The 24,405-nt window shown below is 39.4% G+C and overlaps 1 protein-coding gene across 1 annotated transcript in view; it reads left to right on the forward strand.

Annotated features, from left to right (window-relative positions):
* Positions 1-23,593, forward strand: part of LOC118837917 (vomeronasal type-2 receptor 26-like) — a 46,982-nt gene extending 23,389 nt beyond the window's left edge. The window contains exons 5-6 of the mRNA XM_036745067.1: positions 5,534-5,657; positions 22,698-23,593. Of these exons, the coding sequence (XP_036600962.1) occupies positions 5,534-5,657; positions 22,698-23,593 (1,020 nt within the window). The remainder of the gene's footprint in view (positions 1-5,533; positions 5,658-22,697) is intronic.
* Positions 23,594-24,405: the final 812 nt, after the last annotated feature.

The raw sequence follows: 24,405 nt of genomic DNA on the forward strand, positions 1-24,405 counted from the left end.
TCCTCCAAGTTTATATCAGCTTAGTAATGATGACTCTGCAATCATTCAACCAGTTTAGGATCTATCTAGTTGTGCTGTTACATATTCTACAAATTTCCATAATGATCAGCTCTTGATCATGCAACGATACTCTGTAGTGACCAACACAATCCATTAATAATGTTTTTTGGAATTTTGCAATGACTCAAAATCAAGCTCGCCAGCCAATAGTTCGCAGACTACACCTGCTTCACTTTATTAAAATGGAAGTGCTTCCCTTCAGACTTGAAGCACCACGTTCATTCTCAATGTCCTTTCAGTGCGTGACGACAATGAGCTAGCAGTCCTGTCTCTCAGTTCTTCCAGCACCATAAGACGTTGGTCAAGCAGGGTTGGTGTCTTGAACTCCTCAAAGGTGACGGGGTATTCTTTCAACATTTCCATATTTATTTTGGGTTTTATATTCCTATGCATTATGATTGTTCTATTCTTCAGAGGCCCCAAATAATTTCCCTTGTTAGGTAGATTCCCAAGTATTTTATGATAGCTGTGGTTATTTATAATGCATTTTCTCCTTCTATGTGTTGCTGCTGGGCTTTATGTAAGTTTATTTTAAGCCCTGCAACTTTTCTTTTTTTTTAAATTTATTTATTTAACATATTTAGTTTTCAGCATTGATTTTCACAAGAGTTTGAATTACAAATTTTCTCCCCATTTCTACCCTCCCCCCCACTCCAAGATGACGTATATTCTGGTTGCCCTGTTCCCCATTCAGCCCTCCCTTCTGTCACCCCACTCCCCTCCCATCCCCTTTTCCCTTCCTTTCTTGTAGGGCAAGATAAATTTCTATGCCCCATTGCCTGTGTATCTTATTTTCTTGTTGCATGCAAAAACTTTTTGTTTGTTTGTTTTTGAACATCTGTTTTTAAAACTTTGAGTTCCAAATTCTCTCCCCTCTTCCCTCCCCACCCACCCTCCCTAAGAAGGCAAGCAATTCAACATAGGCCACATGCGTATCATTATGTATAATCCTTCCACAATACTCATGTTGTGAAAGACTAACTATATTTTGCTCCTTCCCAACCCATCCCCCTTTATTGAATTTTCTCCCTTGACCCTGTCCCCTTTCCAAAGTGTTTGTTTTTGATTACCTCCACCCCCATCTGCCCTCCCTTCCATCATCGCCCCCTTTTTTTATCTTCTTCCCTCTTCTTTCCTGTGGGGTAAGATACCCAATTGAGTATGTACAGTATTCCCTCCTCAGGCCAAATTTGATGAGAGCGAGATTCACTGATTCCCCCCTCACCTGCCCTCTCCCTTCCTCCCACAGAACTGCTTCCTCTTGCCACCTTAATGTGAGATAATCCACCCCATTCTATCTCTCCCTATCTCCCTCTCTCAATATATTCCTCTCACATCCCTTAATTTGATTTTATTTCTTTTAGATATCTTCCCTTCATCTTCAACTCACCCTGTGTTCACTCTCTGTCTCTCTGTCTCTGTCTCTCTCTGTCTCTGTCTCTCTCTCTCTCTGTCTCTCTCTCTCTCTCTATATATATATATATACATACATAGATATATGCATACATGCACATTCACATATATATATACATAAACATATATATGCATATTCCTTTCAGCTACTATGATATTGAGATCTCATGTATCATACACATCATCTTTCTATGTAGGAATGTAAGCAAAACAGTTCAACTTTAGTAAGTCCCTTATGATTTCTCTTTCTTGTTTACCTTTTCATGCTTCTCTTGATTCTTGTGTTTGAAAGTCAAATTTTCTATTCAGCTCTGGTCTTTTCACTGAGAAAGCTTGAAAGTCTTCTATTTTATTGAAAATCCCTATTTTGCCTTGGAGCATGATACTCAGTTTTGCTGGGTAGGTGATTCTAGGTTTTAATCCTAGCTCCATTGACCTCCAGAATATCGTATTCCAAGCCCTTCGATGTCTTAATGTAGAAGCTGCCAGATCTTGGGTTATTCTGATTATGTTTCCACAATATTCAAATTGTTTCTTTCTGGCTGCTTGCAGTATTTTCTCCTTGATCTGGGAGCTCTGGATTTTGGCGACAATATTCCTAGGACATTTCTTTTTGGGATCCATTTGAGGAGGCAATAGGTGGATTCTTTCAATTTCTATTTTGCCCTGTGGTTCTAGAATATCAGGGCAGTTCTCCTTGATAATTTCTTGAAAGATGATATCTAGGCTCTTTTTTGATCATGGTTTTCAGGTAGTCCAATAATTTTTAAATTATCTCTCCTGGATCTATTTTCCAGGTCAGTGGTTTTTCCAATGAGATATTTCACATTGTCTTCCATTTTTTCATTTCTTTGGTTCTGTTTTATAATATCCTGATTTCTCATAAAGTCACTAGCTTCCACTTGCTCCAATCTAATTTTTAAGGTAGTATTTTCTTCAGTGGTCCGTTGGACCTCCTTTTCCATTTGGCTAATTCTGCCTTTCAAGGCATTCTTCTCCTCATTGGCTTTTTGGAGCTCTTTTACCATTTGAGTTAGTCTATTTTTTAAGGTGTTGTTTTCTTCAGTGTATTTTTCAGTATTTTTTGGGGTCTCCTTTAGCAAGTCATTGACTTGTTTTTCATGGTTTTCTCACATCCTTCTCATTTCTCTTCCCAATTATTTCTCTACTTCTCTAACTTGCTTTTTCAAATCCTTTTTGAGCTCTTCCATGGCCTGGCCTGGTACCAGTTCATGTTTTTCTTGGAGTCTTTTGGTGTAGGCTCTTGCACTTTGTTGACTTCTTTAGGCAGCGTGTTTTGGTCTTCTTTGTCACCAAAGAAAGAATCCAAAGTCTGAGACTGAATCTGGGTGTGTTTTCGCTGCCTGGCCATATTCCCAACCAACAACTTGACCCTTGAGTTTCTCAGTGGGATATGACTGCTTGTAGACTAAAGAGTTCTATATTCCACGTTTGGGGGTGATGCACCAGCTCTGCCACACCAGCACTACTCCTTCTCCAAGAACCTCCAACCTGGACTGGGCTTATATCTTCAGCAGGCTGTGCACTCCTGCTCTGACCCGCCACTTAATTCCTCCCACCAGGTGGGCCTGGGGCCAGAAGCAACAGCAGCTGTAGCTGCCCCACCCCCCGCTGCCCCGGGGGCGGTGGTTGAACCACGAACTCCTTCCACTCCTGCAGCTTTTCCCCCTAACTTTCTCCGCTGTCTTTGGTGTTTGTGGGTTGAGAAGTCTGGTTACTGCTGCAGCTCCCTGGTTCAGGGCGCTAGGGCCCGCTCCACCCTGCTCCTGCTCTGGTTGGTCCGAGCTGCTCAAGCTGGGCTCTGCTCTGCTCCGCTCCCAGCTCCCAGCTCCCAGCTCCATGTGGGATAGACCTCACCCAGAGACCATCCAGTGTGTCCTGGGCTGGAGCCATGCTTCCCTCCGCTGTTTTGTGGGTTCTGCAGTTCTAGAATTGGTTCAGAGCCATTTTTTACAGTTTTTTGGAGGGACTCGGCGGGGAGCTCATGCTAGTCCCTGCTTTCCAGCCACCATCTTGGCTCTGTCCCATCCTGCAACTTTTCTAAAGTTGTTAATTGTTGAACGTACTTTTTTAGTTTCTTCTTTAGGGTTCTGTTAGGATATCATCATATCATCTGGAAAAAAGGTGATGTTTGTTTCCTCATTATTTATTCTCATTCCTTCAATTTCCTATTATTCTATTATTGCTATAGCTAACATTTTTAGTGCAATACTGAATAATAGTGGTGATAATGGGTATCCTTGCTTCACTCCCAATCTTGTTGTGAAGGCCTCTAGCCTTCAACCTTCATTGCCAATAATGCTATGGTTTTCGATAGATAGTATTTATTATTTTCAGGAAAACTCTACTTATCCCTATACTCTATTTCATTAAATAGTTATTCCCCCCCTGAAACATTGTACTCAGTTTTGGTGGGTAGATGATTCTTGGTTGTAGTGCTAATTCCTTTACCTTCTGAAATGTCATATTACAAGATGTCCACTCTTTTAATGTGGAAGCTGCAAATTTTCTTTTTGTTTCATTCTTCTCACTTTGCTTTATTATTTCTACATGTTCCATGAAGCCATTAGTTTCCACTTGCCTAATTTTATTTTTAAAGAATTATTTTCTTAAGTGAATTTTTGTGCTTTTTTCTGTTTTTATGGCGCTAACTTTTTCAGTATTTTTTGTGACTCTTTTACTATGCTGTTGACTCACTTTTCTTAATTCTCTTGCATCACTCTCAATTCATTTTACCATTTTCCTGTAGCTCTCTTATATGTCTCTTATATTCCTTTTTGAGTTCTTCTAGGAATTCTTGTGGCATTGTGTATGATTCAAATTTTTCTTTGAGTCTTTCTTTGTCTCTAGCTGTTTTGATACTGTTGTCTTCTTCTGAGATTTTGTCTTGATCTTCTCTGTCACCATAGTAGCCTTTTATAGTCAGGTCTTTTTTATTGTTTGTTCATTTTATAAGCCTGTTTCCCCACTTCATGTGAAAGTTGGGCTCTGCTTCTGAGTCTAAAGGGTAGGGGGGACTGTCCCAAACTTTAGGTTTTTTGTGCTGCTGTTTTCAGAGCTAGTTCCTGGACTCTATAAGTTTTCAGTGATTCCAATGTGGTATGATCCAAGAAGATGTGTGGTCAGTATTCTTCTGGTCTGTGCTCTTATCTTTACTAAGGAAAGGACCTTGTTCCCCTGCAGATGTAGGTTCTCTCCTCTTGGCTCTGGATCTGTGACCAGTTCCCTTGTTCTCATGCAACCACAAGCTCTAGTGCTTTTTTCTGCCTTGGAACAGATTCCAGGGCTCCTTCTCCCTTGCAAAGGAACACAAGCACTCATCTCCATTTTAAAACTACTACAAGGGCCCCTGTTTCTCTGTAGCCAGAAGTACTAGTGCTCCTCATTACCCTGGAATTGTGACCCAGAATTTCATATAAGGCACTGCACCCAGAGCCATGAAAGGTTCTCCTCTAATCTCTTCCTGATCAGTTGCATGACCCTCTTACCTTGCCATCAATGGCTGGGAGCTCCTGAAGCTTCTTCTGATGCTATCAAAGTTGACTCTAAGATCCACTACTAGTATTACCATGGCATGCAATGTTCTCTGGTCTAACCACCACCCCAAAGGCACAGATCTCTCCTGCTGACTTCTTATGTTGCCTTGGACTTGAAAAGTATCTCACCCCAACACTTTGCTGGTGCTGCCACTCTGGAATTTTATTTGAGGAATTATTTTAAAGTTATTCCAGGGAAAATGTTGGGAGTGTTCAGCCGAGTTGCTGCCTGTGCTCTGCCATTTGGCTCCTCAGTAAATGTTTGTTAATTGAATACTATGTGTATTTCTTTGTGTTAGGTTCCAAGGATGTAGCTTAATAAAGTGTCTTTGTCATCAAAGAAAGGTACTAAATAAAAAAATAGTCTTTCTTGTAAGAATAATATCAAGGACATCTTTTACCACTCTCAGATGGTATCATTAACTGTCTTATAGCAACAAAATTTCCACTCTGGAAGAACAGAGCCAGGACCTGATGCATTTTCTTTACTTGGTATTGCCTAGACTTTCCGTGCTGTATGTACTAAGGACTGTGGATTTGGGTTCAGGAAAATTGCCCAAGAGGAACAGCCTGCCTGCTGCTTTGACTGTGCCCAGTGCCCAGAGGGAGAGATTTCTGACCAGAGGGGTAAGTGTTCGAGCATAACACTCAAGCTGCAAACCTGGGAAACAGGAAGAATAGTGATGTGCTCAAGAGAAATAATAAGGTCATGAATGTAGTGGATTTTGTTGTGATGTGGAGCCTCAGGGGTATTCTGACTTACACTTCTATTACTGTAGACTGACATGGAAAATTTTCCATCATCTGTTAATAGTTTTGATTTCTTCTTCTGTGAACTGGTAATTCATATCCTTTAACCACTGATCCATTGGGGAGAGTTCCCCTTTTTCTGCCAGGTCTTCATCAGATACTAACAGACATGCCCTGGTCTAAAACTTCCTTACAAAAAGACAACTTCATATGATCCTGCCATCCCCACAAGATATAATTCTGTCTCTCCTCCTTTTCATTTACAAGCTTCTGCCTCTAGTTTCTTTAATTACTATCAGGCTTCTAATCCCACTACACTATTTTCTTCAAGATCAGCAATGGCTCCACCTGTTACTTCCTTTTTTAAGGGTTTATATTGCATTTATTAAAAAAAGAAAGGCATCATGTGAGGTGATAGGAATACAAGAACAAAACAATCCATTCCCACAAGGAGTTAGCATTTTTATGGGTGAGAAAAGTTACCCGTGGATAAGGAAATACTAAATAGATACAAAATAAACAAAATAATGGAGACAGCATTGGTTAGAATACTCACAACAGGGAAAGGTCAGGAAAGAACTCATACAGAGGGTATCAGTTGAAGAGAATCTTGAAAGGAGCCAGAGAATCCAAGAGGCAGAGGTGAAAAAGGAAAGCATTTCAAGAGAGGAGACATGTACATAAGCATAGATTTGGGAGAGAAAAGATACCCTGAAAAAATGGAGGGTACCTAAGAGTTGTTTTGATTTTCATTTCTCTAATCGATAGTGATTTAGAACATTTTTTCATATGACTATAAATATCTTGAATTTCTTCCTCTGAAAACTGCCTGTTCATATCCACTGACCATTTTTCAGTTGGGGAATGACTTATATTCCTATAAATTTGGCTCAGTTTCCTGTATATTTTAGATAGGAGGCCTTTACACTGGTTGTAAAGATTCTTTCCCAATTTTTTCCTTCCCTCCTAATCTTTGTTTGTACAAAAACATTTCAACTTAGCATAATCAAAATTATCCATTTTGCATTTTGTAATGCTCTCTATCTCTTGCTGGGTCATGAATTCTTCCCTTCTGCATAAATCTAACAGTTAAACTATTTATTGCTCTCCCAAATTGCTTATAGTATTAGCCTTTATTCTTAAATTATGAGCTCATTTTGACTTTATTTTTGTATATGGTGCAAGATATTGATCTATGCTCAGTTTCTGCTACACTATATTCCAATTTTCCCAGCAGTTTTTGTGAAATAGTGAATTCTTAACCCAGAAGCTGGATTCTTTGGGTTTATCGAAGAGTAGATTGCAATAGTCGCTGACTACTGCATCTTGTGTACCAGACCTATTCCACTGACACACCACTCTGTTTTGTAGCTAGTACCAAGTGGTTTTGATGACTGTTGTTTTATAATACAGTTTAATATCTGTTACAGCTAGGCTACCTTCCCTAGCATTTCTTTTCATTAATTCCCTTGATATTCTGGACCTTTTGTTCTTCCACATGAATTTTGTTATTATTTTATCCAGCTCTGTAAAATAATTTTTGGTAGTTTGATTGGTAAGGCACTGAATAAGTAGATTAATTTAGGTAAAATTGTCATTTTTATTATATTAGCTTGGCCTACCCACAAGCAACTGATGTTTTTCCATTTATATAGATTTGACTTTATTTGTGTGAAAAATGTTTTGTAATTGTGCTCATATAGACCTTGGGTTTGTCTTGGCAGGTAGACTGCCAAATATTTTATAGTGTCTACAGTAACTTCAAATGGAATTTCTCCTATCTCTTGCTGTTGGGCTTTCTTAATAACGTTAGGAATGCCGAGGATTTATGTGGGTTTATTTTATATCCTGACACTTTGCTAAAGTTATTTATTATTTCAAGGAGTTTTTTTACTTAATTCTCTAGGAATCTCTAAGTAAATTAATATGTCATCTACAAAGAGGGATATCTTAGTTTCGTCTTTGTGTATTCTAATTCCTTCAATTTCTTTTTCTTCTCTTATTGCAAAAGCTAAGATTTCTAGTGCCAATTTGAGTAATAGGGGTGATAATGAGCATCCTTGGTTCATCCCCAATCTTGTTTGGAATTCATCTAACTTATCCCCATTACATATATGCTTGCTGATGATTTTAGGTAGATGATACTTATATTCTAAGGAAGATTCCAGTTATTTCTGTGCTTTCTTTGTTTTTAATAGGAAAGGGTGTTGTATTTTGTCAAAAACTTTTTCTGCATCCATTGAGAAAATCATACGATTTATGATCAATTACATTAATAGCTTTTTTTCTAATATTAAACCAGCCTTGTATTCCTGGAATAAATCCTACCTGGTCGTATTGCATTATTCTCATGAAAAGTTGCAGTAATCTTTTTGCTAATATTTTATTTAAAATTTTTGCATCAATATTCACTAGGGAAAATGTCTATAATTTTCTTTGACTGTTTTGACTCTTCCTGGTTTTGGTATTAGTACCATATTTGTGTCATAAAAAGAATTTTTAAGACTTCTTCTTCTACTCTTTGATAATTCCGAAGTGTCCAGCTTCTCAGCTAAGAATTCACCATTTCACAAAAACTACTGGGAAAACTGGAAAATAGTAGAGCAGAAACTGGGCATAGACCAATATCTTACACCATATACCAAAATAAAGCCAAAATGGGTTCATGATTTAGGAATAAAGGCTGATACTCTAAGCAATTTGGGAGAGCAAGGAATAGTTTACCTATCAGATTTATAGAAAAGAAAAGAATTCATGACCCAACAAGCGATAGAGAGCATTACAAAATGCAAAATGGATAATTTTGATTATGGTAAATTGAAATGTTTTTGTATAAAAAAAAGCCAATGCAACAAAGATTAGGAGGGAATCAGAAAATTGGGAGAAAATCTTTACAACCAGTATCTCTGATAAAGGCCTCATCTCTAAAATATACAGGGAACTGAGCCAAATATATAGGAATACAAGTCATTCCCCAATTGAGAAATGGTCAAAGGATATGAACAGGTGGTTTTCAGAGGAAAAAACTCAAGAAATTAAAGATATCTATAGGCATATGAAAAAATGCTCGAAATCACTAGTGATTAGAGAAATGCAAATCAAGACAACTCTTAGATACCACATGTCTCCTGTCAGATTGGCTAAAATGACAAAACAGGAAAATGCTAAATGCTGGAGAGGATGTGGGAAAATTGGAACATTTGTTACATTGCTGATGGAGTTGTGAAATGATCCAGCCATTCTGGAGAGATATTTGGAACTGTGCATGAAGGGCTATAAAGATGTTCATACCCTTTGACCCAGCAATACCACTTCTAGGGTTGTATCCCAAAGAGATCACACAAGTGGGTAAAGGACATATATGTACAAAAATGATTATAGCGGTTCTTTTTGTAGTAGCAAAGAATTGGAAATCAAGGGGATGCCCATCAATTGGGGAATGGATGAATAAGTTGTGGTATATGAAGGTGATAGAATAGTATTGTGCTATAAGAAATGGGCATGATACAGACTTCATAACAACCTGGAAAAACCTACATGACATAATGCTGAGTGAGCAGAGCAGAACCAGGAGAACATTATACACAACCACAGATATATGGATTCTGTGAGGACTAACACTGACAGACTTTGCTCTTCTCAGCAACACAAGGTGCAAAGGTAATTCCAAAGGACTTGAGATGGAGAATGCTATCTACATCCAAAAGAAAAAATATGAAGTATGAATGCAGATTGAGGCACACTTTTTGCTCGCCTTTTTTCCTTTTTTATTTCCTCTCTTTTGTTTTTGCTCTTGGGTCTTTTTGGTTCTGTTTCTTCTGTCTTATGATTCATTGCATTGGTCATAATTCTTCTTCACAATTTGACTGGTGTATAAATAAGTTCAATGCGAAGTTATACTTACAAGATATATCGGGTTCCATGCCATCTTGGGGAGGGTGTGGGGAGGGGGGGAAGACAATCCGGAACTCAGAATTATGTAAACCTAGTGTTGTAAACTAAAAATAAAAAAAAATGAAAAAAAAAGAAAAAAAGAAATAAATAATTTCATCAAATTAAAGAAAAACAAACAAAAAAGACTCCTTTGCCCATTTTCTTTTTTTAATTAATTAATTAATTATTTAAGGTTTTTAGTTTTCACCATTGATTTCCACAAGAGTTTGAATTACACATTTACTCCTCATTTCTACCCTCCCCCCACTCTAACATGGCATATATTCTGATTGCCCCATTCCCCAGTCAGCTCTTTCTTCTGTCACCCCACTCTCCCCATCCCCTTTTCCCTTACTTTCTTGTAGGGCAAGATAGATTTCTGTGCCCCATTGCCTGTATATCTTATTTACTAGTTGCATATACAAACTTTTTTTTGAACATCTGCTTTTAAAACTGTGAGTTCCAAATTCTCTCCCCTCTTCCCTCCCCACCCACCCTCCCTAAGAAGACAAGAAATTTAACATAGGTCACATGTGTATCATTATGCAAAACCCTTCCACAATACCCATGTTGTGAAAGACTAACTATATTTTGCTCCTTCCTATCCTATTCCCCTTTATTCAGTTTTCAGCTTTGACCCTGTCCCTTTTCAAATGTGTTTGCTTTTGTTTACCTCCTCCTTGTATCTGCCCTCCCTTCTATCGTCCCCCTTTTTAAAAAATCTCCTTCCTCGTTTTTCCCATATGGGGTAAGATACCCAATTGAGTGTGTATGGTATTCCCGCCTCAGGTCAAATCCGATGAGAGCGAGATTCACTCATTCCCCCCTCACCTGCCACCTCTTCCCTCCCAACAGAACTGCTTTTTCTTGCCACTTTTATGCAAGATAATTTACTCCATTCTATCTCTCCCTTTCTCCCTCTCTCAATATATTCCTCTCTCATTCGTCAATTTGATTTTATTTTTTTAGACAGCATCCCTTCATATTCAACTCACCCTGTGCCCTCTGTCTATATATATATATATATATATATATATATATATATATATATACATATGTATATTCCCTTCAGCTACCCTAATACTGAGGTCTCATGAATTATATACATCATCTTTCCATGTGGGAATGTAAACAAAACAGTTCAACTTTAGTAAGCCCCTTATGATTTCTCTTTCTTGTTTACCGTTTCTTGTTTCTCTTGATTCTCATATTTAAAAGTCAAATTTTCTATTCAGTTCTGGTCTTTTCACTGAGAAAGCTTGAAAGTCCTCTATTTTACTGAAAATCCATATTATGCCTTGGAGCATGATACTCAGTTTTTCTGGGTAGGTGATTCTTGGTTTTAATCCTAGCTCCATTGACCTCCAGAATATCATATTCCAAGTCCTTCAGTCCCTTAATGTAGAAACTGCTAGATTTTGTATTATTCTGATTATGTTTCCACAATACTCAAATTGTTTCTTTCTGGCTGCTTGCAGTATTTTCTCCTTGATCTGGGAGCTCTGGAATTTGGCGACAATGTTCCTAGGAGTTTTTTGGGGGGATTTTTTTCAGGAGAGGACCGGTGGATTCTTTCAATTTCTATTTTACCCTCTGGCTCTAGAATATCAGGGTAGTTCCCCTTGATAATTTCTTGAAAGGTGACATCTAGGCTCTTTTTTTGATCATGGTTTCAGGTAGTCTAATAATTTTAAAATTATCTCACCTGGGTCTATTTTCCAGGTCAGTGGTTTTTCCAATGAGATATTTCACATTGTCTTCCACCTTTTCATTCCTTTGGTTCTGTTTTATAATCTCTTGATTTCTCATCAAGTTACTAGCTTCCACCTGCTCCAATCTAATTTTTAAGGTAGTATTTTCTTCAGTGGTCTTTTGGACCTCCTTTTCCGTTTGGCTAATTCTGCCTTTCAAGGCATTCTTTTCCTCATTGGCTTTTTGGAGCTCTTTTGACATTTGGGTTAGTCTAGTTTTTAAGGTGTTGTTTTCCTTTATTTTCTTCAGTATTTTTTGGATCTTCTTTAGCCAGTCATTGACTTGTTTTTCCTGATTTTCTTGCATCACTCTCATTTCTCTTCCCAATTTTTCCTCTACTTCTCTAACTTGCTTTTCCAAATCCTTTTTTGAGCTCTTCCATGGCCTGAGACCAGTTCATGTTTCTCTTGGAGGCTTTTGATGTAGGCTCTTTGACTTTGTTGACTTGTTCTGGCTGTATGTTTTGGTTTTCTTTGTCACCAATGAAAGATTCCAAAGTCTGAGTCTGAATCTGAGTCGATTTTTGCTGCCTGTTCATGTTCCCAGCCAACTACTTGACCCTTGAGCTATTTGTCAGGGTATGACTGCTTGTAGAGTAGAGAGTACTTTGTCCCAAGCTTGAGGGTTTGCACTGTTGTTTTAAGAGCTATTTCTACACAGCAAGCTCTGCCACACCATTGCTCCTCCTCCCCCAAGAACTGCCAACCTGGATAGCAACTCAGATCTAAGCAGGCTCTGCACTCCTGCTCTGATCCACCACTTAATTTTTCCCACCAGGCGGGCCTGGGGCTGGAAGCAACTGCAGCTTTAGCTCTGGAAGCATTCTCAGAGCTGCACCACCTCTGCCAACCTGGGACAGTGGCCAACTGTGAACTCCTTTCACTCTTTCCCTAAAGTGTTTTCCCACTAACTTTCTCTGTTGTCTTTGGTGTTTGTGAGTTCAGCAGTTTGGTAACTGCCACAGAGCAATGATTCACAGTTCTGCCTGGCTCCCAGTCTCGTTGTTCCAGTTGCAGCCCACTCTGGGCTGTGCTCTGCTCTGCTCCCAGCACTGTGCGATAGACCTTCACCAGCGACCATCCAGGCTATCCTGGGCTGGAGCCCTGCTTCCCTCTGCTATTTCATGGGTTCTTCAGTTTTAAAATGTGTTCTGAGCCTTTTTTATAGGTGTCTAGAGGGTCGTGGGCAAGAGCTTTAGGCTAGTCCCTGCTTTCCACCTGCTATCTTGGCTCCCCCTCTTCAGCTATTTTCCCAAATGGTTTATAAAGTATGGTAATTAATTGTTCTTTAAATGTTTAAGAGAATTCGAATGTAAAACCACCTGGCTCTGGAGAGTTTTTCCTAGGGAGTTCATTGATTGCTTGCTCAATTTCTTTTTCTCAGATGGGATTATTTAAGTGTTTTACTTATTCTTCTGTTAACCTAGGCAGTTTATATTTTTTCAAATATTCATACATTTCCTCAGGTTGTCAAATTTATGGGCATACAATTTGGCAAAATAATTCCTAATTGTTCTTTTAATTTCTTCTTCAGTGAAGGTGAATTGAATGTCCATCTCCTTCCCTAAAAATTTATGCTCTGTTTTGCTGGGTAGTTGATCCTTCATTGTAGTCCAAGCTCCTTTGCCTTACAGAATATCATATTCCAATCCTTCCTGTCTTTTAACGTAGAAGCTGCTAGGTCCTGCATGATCCTGACTGTAGTTCCACAATATTTGAATTGGTTTTTTTTTCTGGCTGCCTGCATTATTTTCTCCTTGACCTTATAATTCTGGAATTTGGCTATAATGTTTCTTGGAGTTTTCAATTTGGGATTTCTTTCAGTGGGTGATTGGTGGATTCTTTCTTTGAATATTTTACCCTCTGGTTCTAGGACCTCAGAAAAGTTGTTCGTGATGATTTCTTGGAATATATTTTTTAAATTTTTCTAGAATCCTTCTTTACAGTGGTTAACTTTTTCCTGGGTTTTTAAGTGTATCTCTGTTTCTGGGGCCAAGGGGGCTCTGTCCCAAGCTTCTTGGGCTCAGAATTGGGGCCTGGTTACTGGCTTTGTGTGCTGTGGCCTCTGTTTTTGTCAGATAGAGGCTGTTTAGTGCTGCTGCTCACCTAGTGCTGACCTGGAGTTGGCTGGTGTGTGCTAAGGATTGAGACCCAGTGAGGTCTTTCTGAGTTTCCCTGTGGGTTCACCAAGTGAGGTGTGGGGGAGGGGTAGTCTGGCTGCTGGAAGTCTCCTCTTCCCCTAGGGCTGCACTATAGCATGGGTGGTCCCAGCCTTGTCTGCCCTGGTGTCTGCCAATTCCCTGCTGTGCAAAGGCATGCCTGGGGTCCTTCTGTTGGTGCTTGCCAGCTCCACTCCCCTGGGGCTCATGAACTCCCACTGGTCTGCCAAGGTGGGTCCTGCTAGAACACCCCCATTCCTGCACTGGTCTCCTTCCACTACCACGAGTGAGGCCCCTTCCCTAGCCTCCTGAGTTATAAGTTTAAGGAACCTCCACTTCTGGCTCCTTTATTCCAGGGTTTCTCCTAGGGCAGCATTCTCTGGGTTTATTCAAGGGAGGGATGAGAGTCATTTTAACTGGTTATCATGGCTTCTGGAAGTTCAGGAATGTAAGTGTCATTCCTTTAGACTGTGGGCTGAAAGCGTCAGGCATAGCTGCTCCCATGGCTGAAGGGTCTGCACTGTCCCTTTATGTACCTCTGACAGACTCCCGTCCTGGACTGAAAGGCTGTGGATTCCCACCACAGTGAGCAGTTCAGCCCTGGGCCTGCTCCAGCTCTTGCTCAGGTATGGTTTTGTTCCCATCTCTCCCAGCATGGTTTCTTGGCTGAGTTCAGCAGCTGCTCTTGTTCTGGTGTGGTCGGGTATAATTCTCCATGCCCAGCACTCTCTCAACCCACAGATCCATCCAGTCGACCCTTGGTACTCTCCTGGGCTTGAGGTCTGTTACACTCAGTCTCCTAATGTCTTCTACCTCTCTCAAATCTGCTCAGATTCACTTTTTTAGAGGTGTCTGACAGAGATTGTAAGAGAGCTCAGGTAAGTCACTGTTTTCGTGCTGCCCTTGGCTCTGTGTCCTACTGCTATTTCTAATGAGCTTTTTACAATCTGGATTCTTCTTGACCCTTTTGCTGCTTTTGACATTCAACCTCAATCACAAAACTCTAAAAACTATCATCTCCCTTGTCTTCTGTGACTGTGACACTGATTTTTTTCTAGTTCACCTGTTTTCTGGCTAGCTACTCCTTTTAAAACTCCTTTGCTGAGTTCAGGTCAATTCAGCCACCATTTATTAAGTACTTAAGGTATTCTAGGTACTGTGTTAAATGGTGGGGAAATTCAGCCCTAGCTTCAAGTGCCTCATGGTTACAATCCATCTCCAATCCCACCTTCATAGGGATTCCTAAAGGTTCTCTTCTGGCCCCTATCCTTTCTCCATACTCCCTCCCTTGGGTCTCTTATCAGCTCCCATATACTCAAGGATAATTTATACTCAGATGACTTCCAATCACTGTATTCATTTCTAGTTACTCCTCTAAATTCTAGTCCTGAATTGCTACCTGTCTGTAGGACATCTCTTCTAGGATGTCCCTTTGATATCTCAAAGGCAGCATGTTCAAAGTGGATCTTATTATCTTTTCCCTAATCTTCCACTTGTCCAAACTTCTTTTTTCCTGTTGAGGGCACCATCCTCCCAGTTAAAATCTCAGAGGTACCTTTTACCTCACTGTAACATTTTCAAAAAATAAGTTTTTATTAATTATTTTATTAGCCAAGCTCTGAAACACTCTCTACTGTCCCCTACTATCCCTAACAAAAGAATCATTGCCTATCCAAACAGTGTTTTTAAAAAATCATTTAGAGAAAAAAAGGTAAAGTCTGTAAAATTGATCAGTACATTGGCAAAGTTTGAAAAATGTACAATATACACCCAATTATGGACCTCCCACCTTTCCAAAAGGGTAAGGTAGTGGTGTTTTATCTCTTTTTAAATGCTGTTTGTAATCCTATAGTTTTGCAACATTCACTTTTATTTTTTGTTTAATTCTTTCCATTAATTTTCTTGTATTTATGGTGTGTATTGTTAATATCAATTCATGTAGATTGTTCCATGCTTTTCTGTATTTATAAGCTTTGTCATTCTTTTTTTTCAAAATAAGTTTTATTGATGTCTTTTTTTTACATAACCAGACTTTCTCCCTCTATCTCTTGTATTCCTCCTTCAAGATAGCCATGCCATATGATAACATTTTAAGACAAAAGAGGAAAAGAATAAAAAGATAAAATAATTAGGATAGCTGATTAATATATCTGAAAAGTCTGAAATATGTGTGAAGAACAGCACTTGTGGACTTCCATTATCTGCTAAAAAAGTTAGAGTAACAATGGCTTTTCATATCTCGATTGTTCTCTTAAGATCATCAAAATGTAATATTGTCACTCCCAAGTCTTGCCTCATTAGGCTACTTCCATGGCCCCTGACGATGATAGAGTTCACAGGGATGCGTGCATCATCTCTTCGTATTAGAACATAACCAGTCAATCTTCGTTCAGTCCTTGTATCACTTTTCTCTTCACCCTTTCAGTTTTTCTTAATTCCTGTGTTGGAACTTCACAGTTTCTACAGTCCTGTCATCTAGAGTGCTTGGAAGTTTTCTGTAGCATTAAAGGTCCATTTTTCCCTCCGTATGAAGATATGCACTTCTGCAGAGAAAATTCTTCTTTGCCTTCTGAATATTGTCTTCCAAGTTTTCTGCTCATTTTTGCAATGACTGCTATATTATATGTGATGCTGACTAGCCCTTCAATACCTGAATTCTTTCTTTCTGGTTGCCTGTAATAATATTCTTTGACCCAGATACCCCAGACTTTTGCTATGATATTTATGAAACTTATCATTCTGATCTTTCTTTCAGGAGATTACCAGTGGATTCTTTTGTTTCCATGTTGACCTCTTGTTCTGAGATCTGGGGAGTTTTTTATTTAATGTTTCTTGAAATATGAAGTCTAGAGTCTTTTATGGTCACAGCATTCAGATACTCTAATGATTCTTTAATGTTTTCTCTTTCATCTGTTTCTTTTTATCAGCTATTTTTGCTATGAGATATTTATTTTTCCTCTATTTTTTCAATCTTTTGACTTTGTTTTAAGATTTCTTCTTGCCTTATCAGGTTATTGATTTCTATTTGTTCTATTCTAACTTTCAGAGGGGCTCTTGCTAGGACAAGGTTTTATATCTCTTGTGCCAATCTATTAATTTCCTTTCCAACTCTTTCCTCCATAGCTCTCAATTTTTTGTCCAATTTGCCCCTCTAGCACTCCTATTAAATTCATTACAAAACAAACTCTTTTTAAAAATCATGCTTGATCTTTTCCAGGAATTCTAACTGAATTTTTTTCCAACCTCTCCAACACTGACTGTTCTCATCTTTTATCACACTTGGCGATATATAGGGGATGAAGCAAACCTCTGTGCTTTTGTTTTAGGCTTTGCTTGTAGATATTTTGGAACCATTCTCTTTTTCAGGAGTTGTGTGTTGAGTTTTCCTGTTACCTGTTTTCGTAGGATTCCTTTTTTTACTCGCTCAATTTCTAGCCTATCACCTGATTTTGGACTTGATGTTAGGACTAGACACTTCATACTTCAGGAGAGGTGTCTGGGCTTGTGCTATTGCTGCTTTCTTGGGGTATTAAGGGTTATGATAGTCAACATTCATGGGAGGTGCTCAGGCTGAGCAGCTGTGAGAATTCAATGCTGGCAAAGTGATTGTATCCAAGGTTAATTGATGTCCACAAGGTCTTAACTCCAAAACCCCTGATCTGGCTTTGAGTCTAAGCATGAAAAGGCTGCAGTTCCACCTATCCAAAATCATCCAGTTGGGAAGATCTTCTGGTTTTCAGTAACATAATTGCAAGCTCCTCCTTGGTCTGGGGTTTTTGCCCTGGTTATTTCTTTGTGAACTTCAGACTAGGCTAGAAAGTGTGATCTTGCTTTACTGAGAGTGATGTGTCTGCTGAACTTATTCCTATGAGTTTGTGACCAATGCTGTATGCCATTGGAATACCACCTCATGAGTGTAGCTACCCTTCTGTACACCCAAAGCTGTGACTTGGCACTCAGAAATAGATGAGAAAGCTGCTGGTTGGCACCTATTCCTACACAGAGCTCTAGTAGTAGGTCAGGATTATCTTGATATGGGCTTGTAAGTTCCTCTTGCCATGATTCCCAGACTGTGCTTGTACACTGGAGTGCCCCACAAGGTGTAATCCTGACTAGATCTATCTCCAGTGTCTGCCAACTTCTTGTTCTTGGATTGCTCCTTCAGGATTAAGTCAGTTACATTTTCTAGATCTGTTGGGAGAGGTTTGAGGCAGGAATGAGTAGAGTATCTCTGTACTTCTTTCTGCTGCTTCTCCATCTTCCACATTCATCATTTTGTATAGCATTGTACTGTTTCAATAGGTAAAAGTGCCAATATTTTAAAATAGTAACTGTTTCTCTTTTGGCCAGTAACCCTGAGGGTCTTCCCCTACCAGTTTGACTTCTTATTAATTAAAGGGGTATCCCTTGACTCACTTCTTAAAGAGGCCTATTCACTGAATGGTTGTTACTTCTCTGAAAGAGAAAATTCAAAAAGACTTTAGCTTAAAAAAACCCCAGGGTCTCCCATTGCATCCTGGGCCATCTCCAATTGTCCTGATGAATATCTGGCCACTGGAACCAAATAGTTCTGGAGGAGAAAGTGATGTAGGGGACTTTGAATAGTCTCCCTCACTAAAATCAAAGTCAACTGCAAGTGATATCATCATCTCTCAGATGACATAGTCCTCTTTAAGAATGAATAAAAAAGACAAGTTATTTCCCAGTCAACGGGCATCTATCTTTCATATGCTTATCTTATTAGAGAAAAGCAGCTTACATAACAACTAATTGGTCATGAAAAGGAGAGTTAAAACAAATTAGAAGCATTCATGTAAAGTTAACTTGCTTATTTTCACTATGCACCTTCAATTCTACCTCTTTCCATTATTTAATTTGATATTCTAGATCTTGAAATTTTGAATTTTATTATTTTATTGAGATCTTTATAATATTCCTTTGATAATTTGGTTAGCCTGGCATTACAAGTGTAAATTAACTTTGGTTGTCATTGTTATTATCATTGCATGGCCCAGTCATAAGTACTGGATATTCTTCTAGCCTTTAAAGTGATTCTTAATTTCATTTTTTTCACTTTTTTTAAAAAAAAATTTATTTAAATTACTTAATATGTTTTCAGCATTAATTTTCACAAGAGTTTGAATTACAAATTTTCTCCCCATTTCTACCCTCCCACCTACTCCAAAATGGCGTATATTATGGTTGTCTTGTTCCCCAGTCAGCCCTCCCATCTGTCACCCCACTGCCCTTCATCCCCCTTTCCCTTCTTCTCTTGTAGGGAAAGACAAATTTCTCTGCCCCATTGCATATGTATCTTACTTGCTAGTTGCATGCAAAAACTTTCTTTTGTTTGTTTCTGAACATCTGTCCTTAAAACTTTGAGTTCCAAATCCTCTCCCCTCTTCCCTCCCCACCCACCCTCCCTATGAAGGCAAGCAATTCAACATAGGCCACATGTGTATCATTATGTAAAACCCTTCCACAAAACTCATGTTGTGAAAGATTAACTATGTTTTGCTCCTTCCTAACATATCCCCCTTTATTGAATTTTCTCCCTTCAGCCTGTCCCTTTTTAAAAGTGTTTGTTTTTTATTACCTCCTCCCCCGTCTGCCCTCACTTTTATCATCCGCCCTTTTTTATCTTCTTCCTCCTTCTTTCTTGTTGGGTAAGATACCCAGTTGAGTGTGTATGATATTCCCTCCCCAGGTCAAATCCAATGAGAGCAAGATTTACTCATTCCTCCTCACCTACCCCGTCTTTCCTTCCTAGAGAACTGCTTTTTCTTGCCAATTTATGTGAGATAATTTACTCCATTCTATCTCTCTCTTTCTCCCTCTCTCAATATATTCCTCTCTTATCCCTTAATTTGATTTTCTTTTAGATATCATCCCTTCATGTTCAACTCACCCTGTGCCCTCAGTCTATGAAAGTATAGAGATATATATCTCTATATATACACACATATATGTATACATATGTATATATACACACCTACATATGTACATACATAGACACACACATATGTATACGTATGCATACACACACACATATATACATATTCCTTTCAGCTACAATGATATTGGGGTCTCATGAATCATACACATCATCTTTCCATGTAGGAATGTAAACAAAACAGTTCAACTTTAGTAAGTCCCTTATGATTTCTCTTTCTTGTTTACCTTTTCATGCTTCTCTTGATTCTTGTGTTTGAAAGTCAAATTTTCTATTCAGCTCTGGTCTTTTCACTGAGAAAGCTTGAAAGTCCTCTATTTTATTGAAAATCCATATTTTGCCTTGGAGCATGATGCTCAGTTTTTCTGGGTAGGTGATTCTTGGTTTTAATCCTAGCTCCATTGACCTCCAGAATATTGTATTCCAAGCCCTTCGATCCCTTAATGTGGAAGCTGCTAGATCCTGTGTTATCCTGATTGTTTTTCCATAATACTGAAATTGTTTCTTTCTGGCTGCTTGCAGTATTTTCTCCTTTACCTGGGAGCTCTGGAATTTGGCAACAATGTTCCTGGGAGTTTTCTTTCTGGTATCTTTTTGAGGAGGCGATATGTGGATTCTTTCAATTTCTAATTTTACCCTCTGACTCTAGAATATCAGGACAATTATCCTTGATAATTTCTTGAAAAATGATATCTAGGCTCTTTTTTTGATCATGGCTTTCAGGTAGACCAATTATTTTTAAACTATCTCTCCTGGATCTATTTTCCAGGTCAGTGGTTTTTCCAATGAGATCTTTCACATTGTCTTCCACTCTTTCATTCCTTTGGTTCTGTTTTATAATATTGTGATTTCTCATAAAGTCACTAGCTTCTACTTGCTCCAATCTAATTTTTAAGGTAGTATTTTCTTCAGTGGTCTTTTGGACCTCCTTTTCCATTTGGGTAATTCTGCTTTTCAAGACATTCTTCTCCTCATTGGCTTTTTGGAGCTCTTTGCCATTTGAGTTAGTCTATTTTTTAAAGTGCTGTTTTCTTCAATATTTTTTTCAGTATTTTTTTTGGGTCTCGTTTAACAAGTCATTGACTTGTTTTTCATGGTTTTCTTGCATTATCCTCATTTCTCTTCCCAATTTTTCCTCTACTTCTCTAACTTACTTTTCCAACTCCTTTTTGAGCTCTTCCATGGCCTGAGAGCAGTTCCTGTTTTTCTTGGAGGCTTTTGGTGTAGGCTCTTTGACTTTGTTGACTTCTTCAGCCTGTATGTTTTGGTCTTCTTTGTCTCCAAAGAAAGATTCCAAAGTCTGAGACTGAATCTGAGTGCATTTTCACTGCCTGGCCATGTTCCCAGACAACTTACTTGACCCTTGAGTTCTTCGTTGGGGTATGACTGCTTGTAGAGCAAAGACTACTTTGTTCCAAGCTTAAGGGGATGCACTGTTGATTTCAGAGCTCTTTCTATACAGCCAGCTCTGCCACACCAGCACTCCTCCTTCCCCAAGAACCACCAACCTGGACCTGATGCAAATCTTAAGCAGGCTCTGCACTCCTGCTCTGATCCACCACTTCATTCCTCCCACCAAGTGAGCCGGGGGCCAGAAGTAACTGGAACTGTAGTCCTGTACCTGCACCACCCCTGGTGTCCCTGGGGTGGTGTCCGAACCGTGAACTCTGTCCAGTGCAGCTTTTCCCACCAACCGTCTCTGTTTTCTTTGGTGTTTGTGGGTTGAGAGGTTTGGTAACTTCCACAGTTCACTGATTCAGGGCACTAGGTCCTCTTCCTGCCGGCTCCCTGTCTGGTTGGTCCTGCCGCGGCCCAGGCTGAGCTCCGCTCCCCTCTGCTCCATGTGCGATAGACCTCATCCAGCTACCATCCAGGCTGTCCTGGGCTGGAGCCCTGCTTCCCTCTGCTATTTTGTGGGTTCTGCAGTTCTCAAATTTGTTCAGAGCCATTTTTTATAGGTTTTTAGAGGGACCTGGCGAGGACCTCACGCAAGTCCCTGCCTTCCAGCTGCCATCTTGGCTCTGCCCCCAGAAGTCTCGATTCTTAATTTCTTAATAGTACATTTGATGATGCCCTAGGATTTTTTAAGTGAGTCATCATGCTATTAGTAAATAGGGGTAGTTTTACTTGATATTTCGCTCTTCTTAAACCTTTCATTATAATCTCCTCTCATATTGCTATTGCTAGTGTTGCTGGAAGTATAAAAAAATGAGAAGAATGCACATCCTTGCTTTATTCCTATATTTTTTTGGGAAAGGTGCTAGCACAACCCATTACGTATGATGTTTGCTTTTGCTTTTAGATAATACGTCTTTATATTAATAAAAAGGTCTTTCTCTGCCTATACTTCATAAGGATGTTCAGCAAAAGGATTTTATAATCATTCTACTCATGAGATGCAACATATACAAACACGAGTAAACCAAATGTGTTTGAATGAAGGCGTGGAACCCACTTCTAATTGATTTCTTCATTCACCTTTTCCTCCCCATGTAGTTTTATAAAGAAATCTCCTCATGGGTTCTCTATTGTTGTTGCTTTTCTCTTATCCATCCCATTCTTTTCATTGATACAATCATAATTCTAGCTCAGGCTTTTCTCACCTCTTGCCTTGTCTTGGTCAATTGTGGTAAGTGGTTTTCCTTTTCTCCCTTTGAATTTCATACTTTTATTAGCTGCTGAACTAGCCAACAAAGCTCTCTTACAATTCAAAGCAAACCTACTCTTTAAGCCCTATCTCATATTAGTCTGCTTCTTCAGATATCTTTTCCATCCTAAGCCATATTTCACTTTCTATCCCTTGCCTCTGTGAGTTGGCACAGGTTGTGCTTCATGTCGGCAACACAATGCTTCCCCTTTCTGTCTACTGACATCCTCATTTTCCTTCATAATCCATGTAATCTGCCTTTTGCTAAACCTTGCCCAGTTGGTTCTCTTGCCCTCATCTAATCACTTTCAGTTTCCTTATTTATGTATGTGTTGTATCTCAACAGGAAAATGAGCACAAGATACTTGAGGGCAGGGGCTGCTTTGCTTTTTTACTTTGTTTGCCAGCTGCCTAACACAAAGCCTTGAACACAGTGGATTCTTAATACGTGCTTTTTTGGTTGCTAAACTGCAGATATGGACAATTGTGTGAAGTGCCCAGAAGATCAATACCCAAACAAAGAGAAGGACCAGTGCCTCCCAAAAGTAGTAACCTTCCTCAGTGTCCAAGAACCTTTGGGATGGACTCTGACCTGCATGGCACTCTCCTTTTCTCTCCTCACTGTTCTGATCCTCATTATCTTTGTGAAGCATCAAGATACTCCCATCGTCAAGGCCAACAACCGGCTTCTCAGCTACACACTTCTCATCTCTCTCATCTTTTGCTTCCTCTGTTCTTTGCTTTATATTGGACGGCCTACCACAGCAACCTGCCTTCTTCAGCAAACAACATTTGGAATTGTGTTCACAGTGGCAGTTTCCTCTATTTTGGCCAAAACCATCATGGTAGTTCTGGCTTTTAAAGCCACAAGACCAGGCAGCAGGATGAGGATGTGGGTGCAGCCTAAGGTGTCTAATTCTCTTGTCGTCTTCTGCTCTGTGATCCAAGTGATTTTCTGTGGGATCTGGCTGGGGACCTCATCTCCCTTCTTAGGTGTGGACACTAACTCTGAGCCTGGCCACATCATCATTGAGTGTAAGGAGGGCTCTGCCATTGCCTTCTATTGTGTCCTGGGTTACATGGGCATCCTAGCCCTTGGCAGCTTCATGGTGGCTTTCTTGGTCAGGAACCTTCCTGACACCTTCAATGAAGCCAAATTTATCACCTTTAGCATGCTAGTCTTCTGCAGTGTGTGGGTCTCTTTCCTTCCCACATACCAGACTTCCAAGGGGAAGGCCATGGTGGCTGTGGAGGTTTTTGCCATCTTGGCCTCCAGTGCTGGGTTACTGGGCTGCATCTTTTTTCCCAAGTGCTATGTGATTCTGCTAAGGCCAGAGACTAACACTCTGGAATGGTTAAGGAATAAATAAGATTTTATAGTTAGAAACTTGGCCCCAGAGACCCTTCTGGGGCATCAGAGATGCTGAAAAAAGATCTTCATTAGCTTCAAATAACTAATCTAATATCTTGGTGAAACCTACTCCTTGCTGTCTTTTACTTGTTAAGTCCTCTTTCCAACCTTGGCCACTTCTCTGAATGGAATAGCAACCTATAGATATGACCCTTTTATTTAAAAATCTAATAACCAAAAGTTGTGTTCCCTTCCCTCCCTAGGTTCTGGATATCCTTGGGATCTTCCAGGACTTACTATTATCCAGCTAACCACCCTCCCAACTTTCCATTGCTTTCACAATTTCTTTATTACCTCTTGCCTGAATTAGTGATGTATAGAGATTTCCTCCCTCCTGACTCTAACTTCATTTAAAGGATTCAGTTATATCCAATAATAGTTTTTTTCTGTTCTGTTATTCTGCTCTAGATGCCACTACTATTCCCCATTGTTATTATCCTTACTAGTATCCCAGCCATCTGTACCTAAGACATGTGGCACGTGGCACTCCTTACAGAACCTGAATTAGGGAAGGGCCCTGCCTTGAAACAAGAAGCTTACCATATTCTGCTATGTACCATACTTAATTGGCACTTGGCTTATGTTCACTATTATGGTATTAGCTCCTTGAGGACAAGGCCTGTTTTTTTTCTTCTTTTTCTTTGTATCTCCAACACCAAGCAGAGTTTCTTGTCCACAACAGGCATTAACCAAATATTTTATGAATAGACAAGAATTTGATTCCGTAGAGTAATAGAGCTGGAATGGAACATAGAGGTCCTTTAGTCCAAC

The sequence above is a fragment of the Trichosurus vulpecula genome, chromosome 2 (genome assembly GCF_011100635.1).
Source record: "Trichosurus vulpecula isolate mTriVul1 chromosome 2, mTriVul1.pri, whole genome shotgun sequence".
Taxonomy (NCBI): domain Eukaryota; kingdom Metazoa; phylum Chordata; class Mammalia; order Diprotodontia; family Phalangeridae; genus Trichosurus; species Trichosurus vulpecula.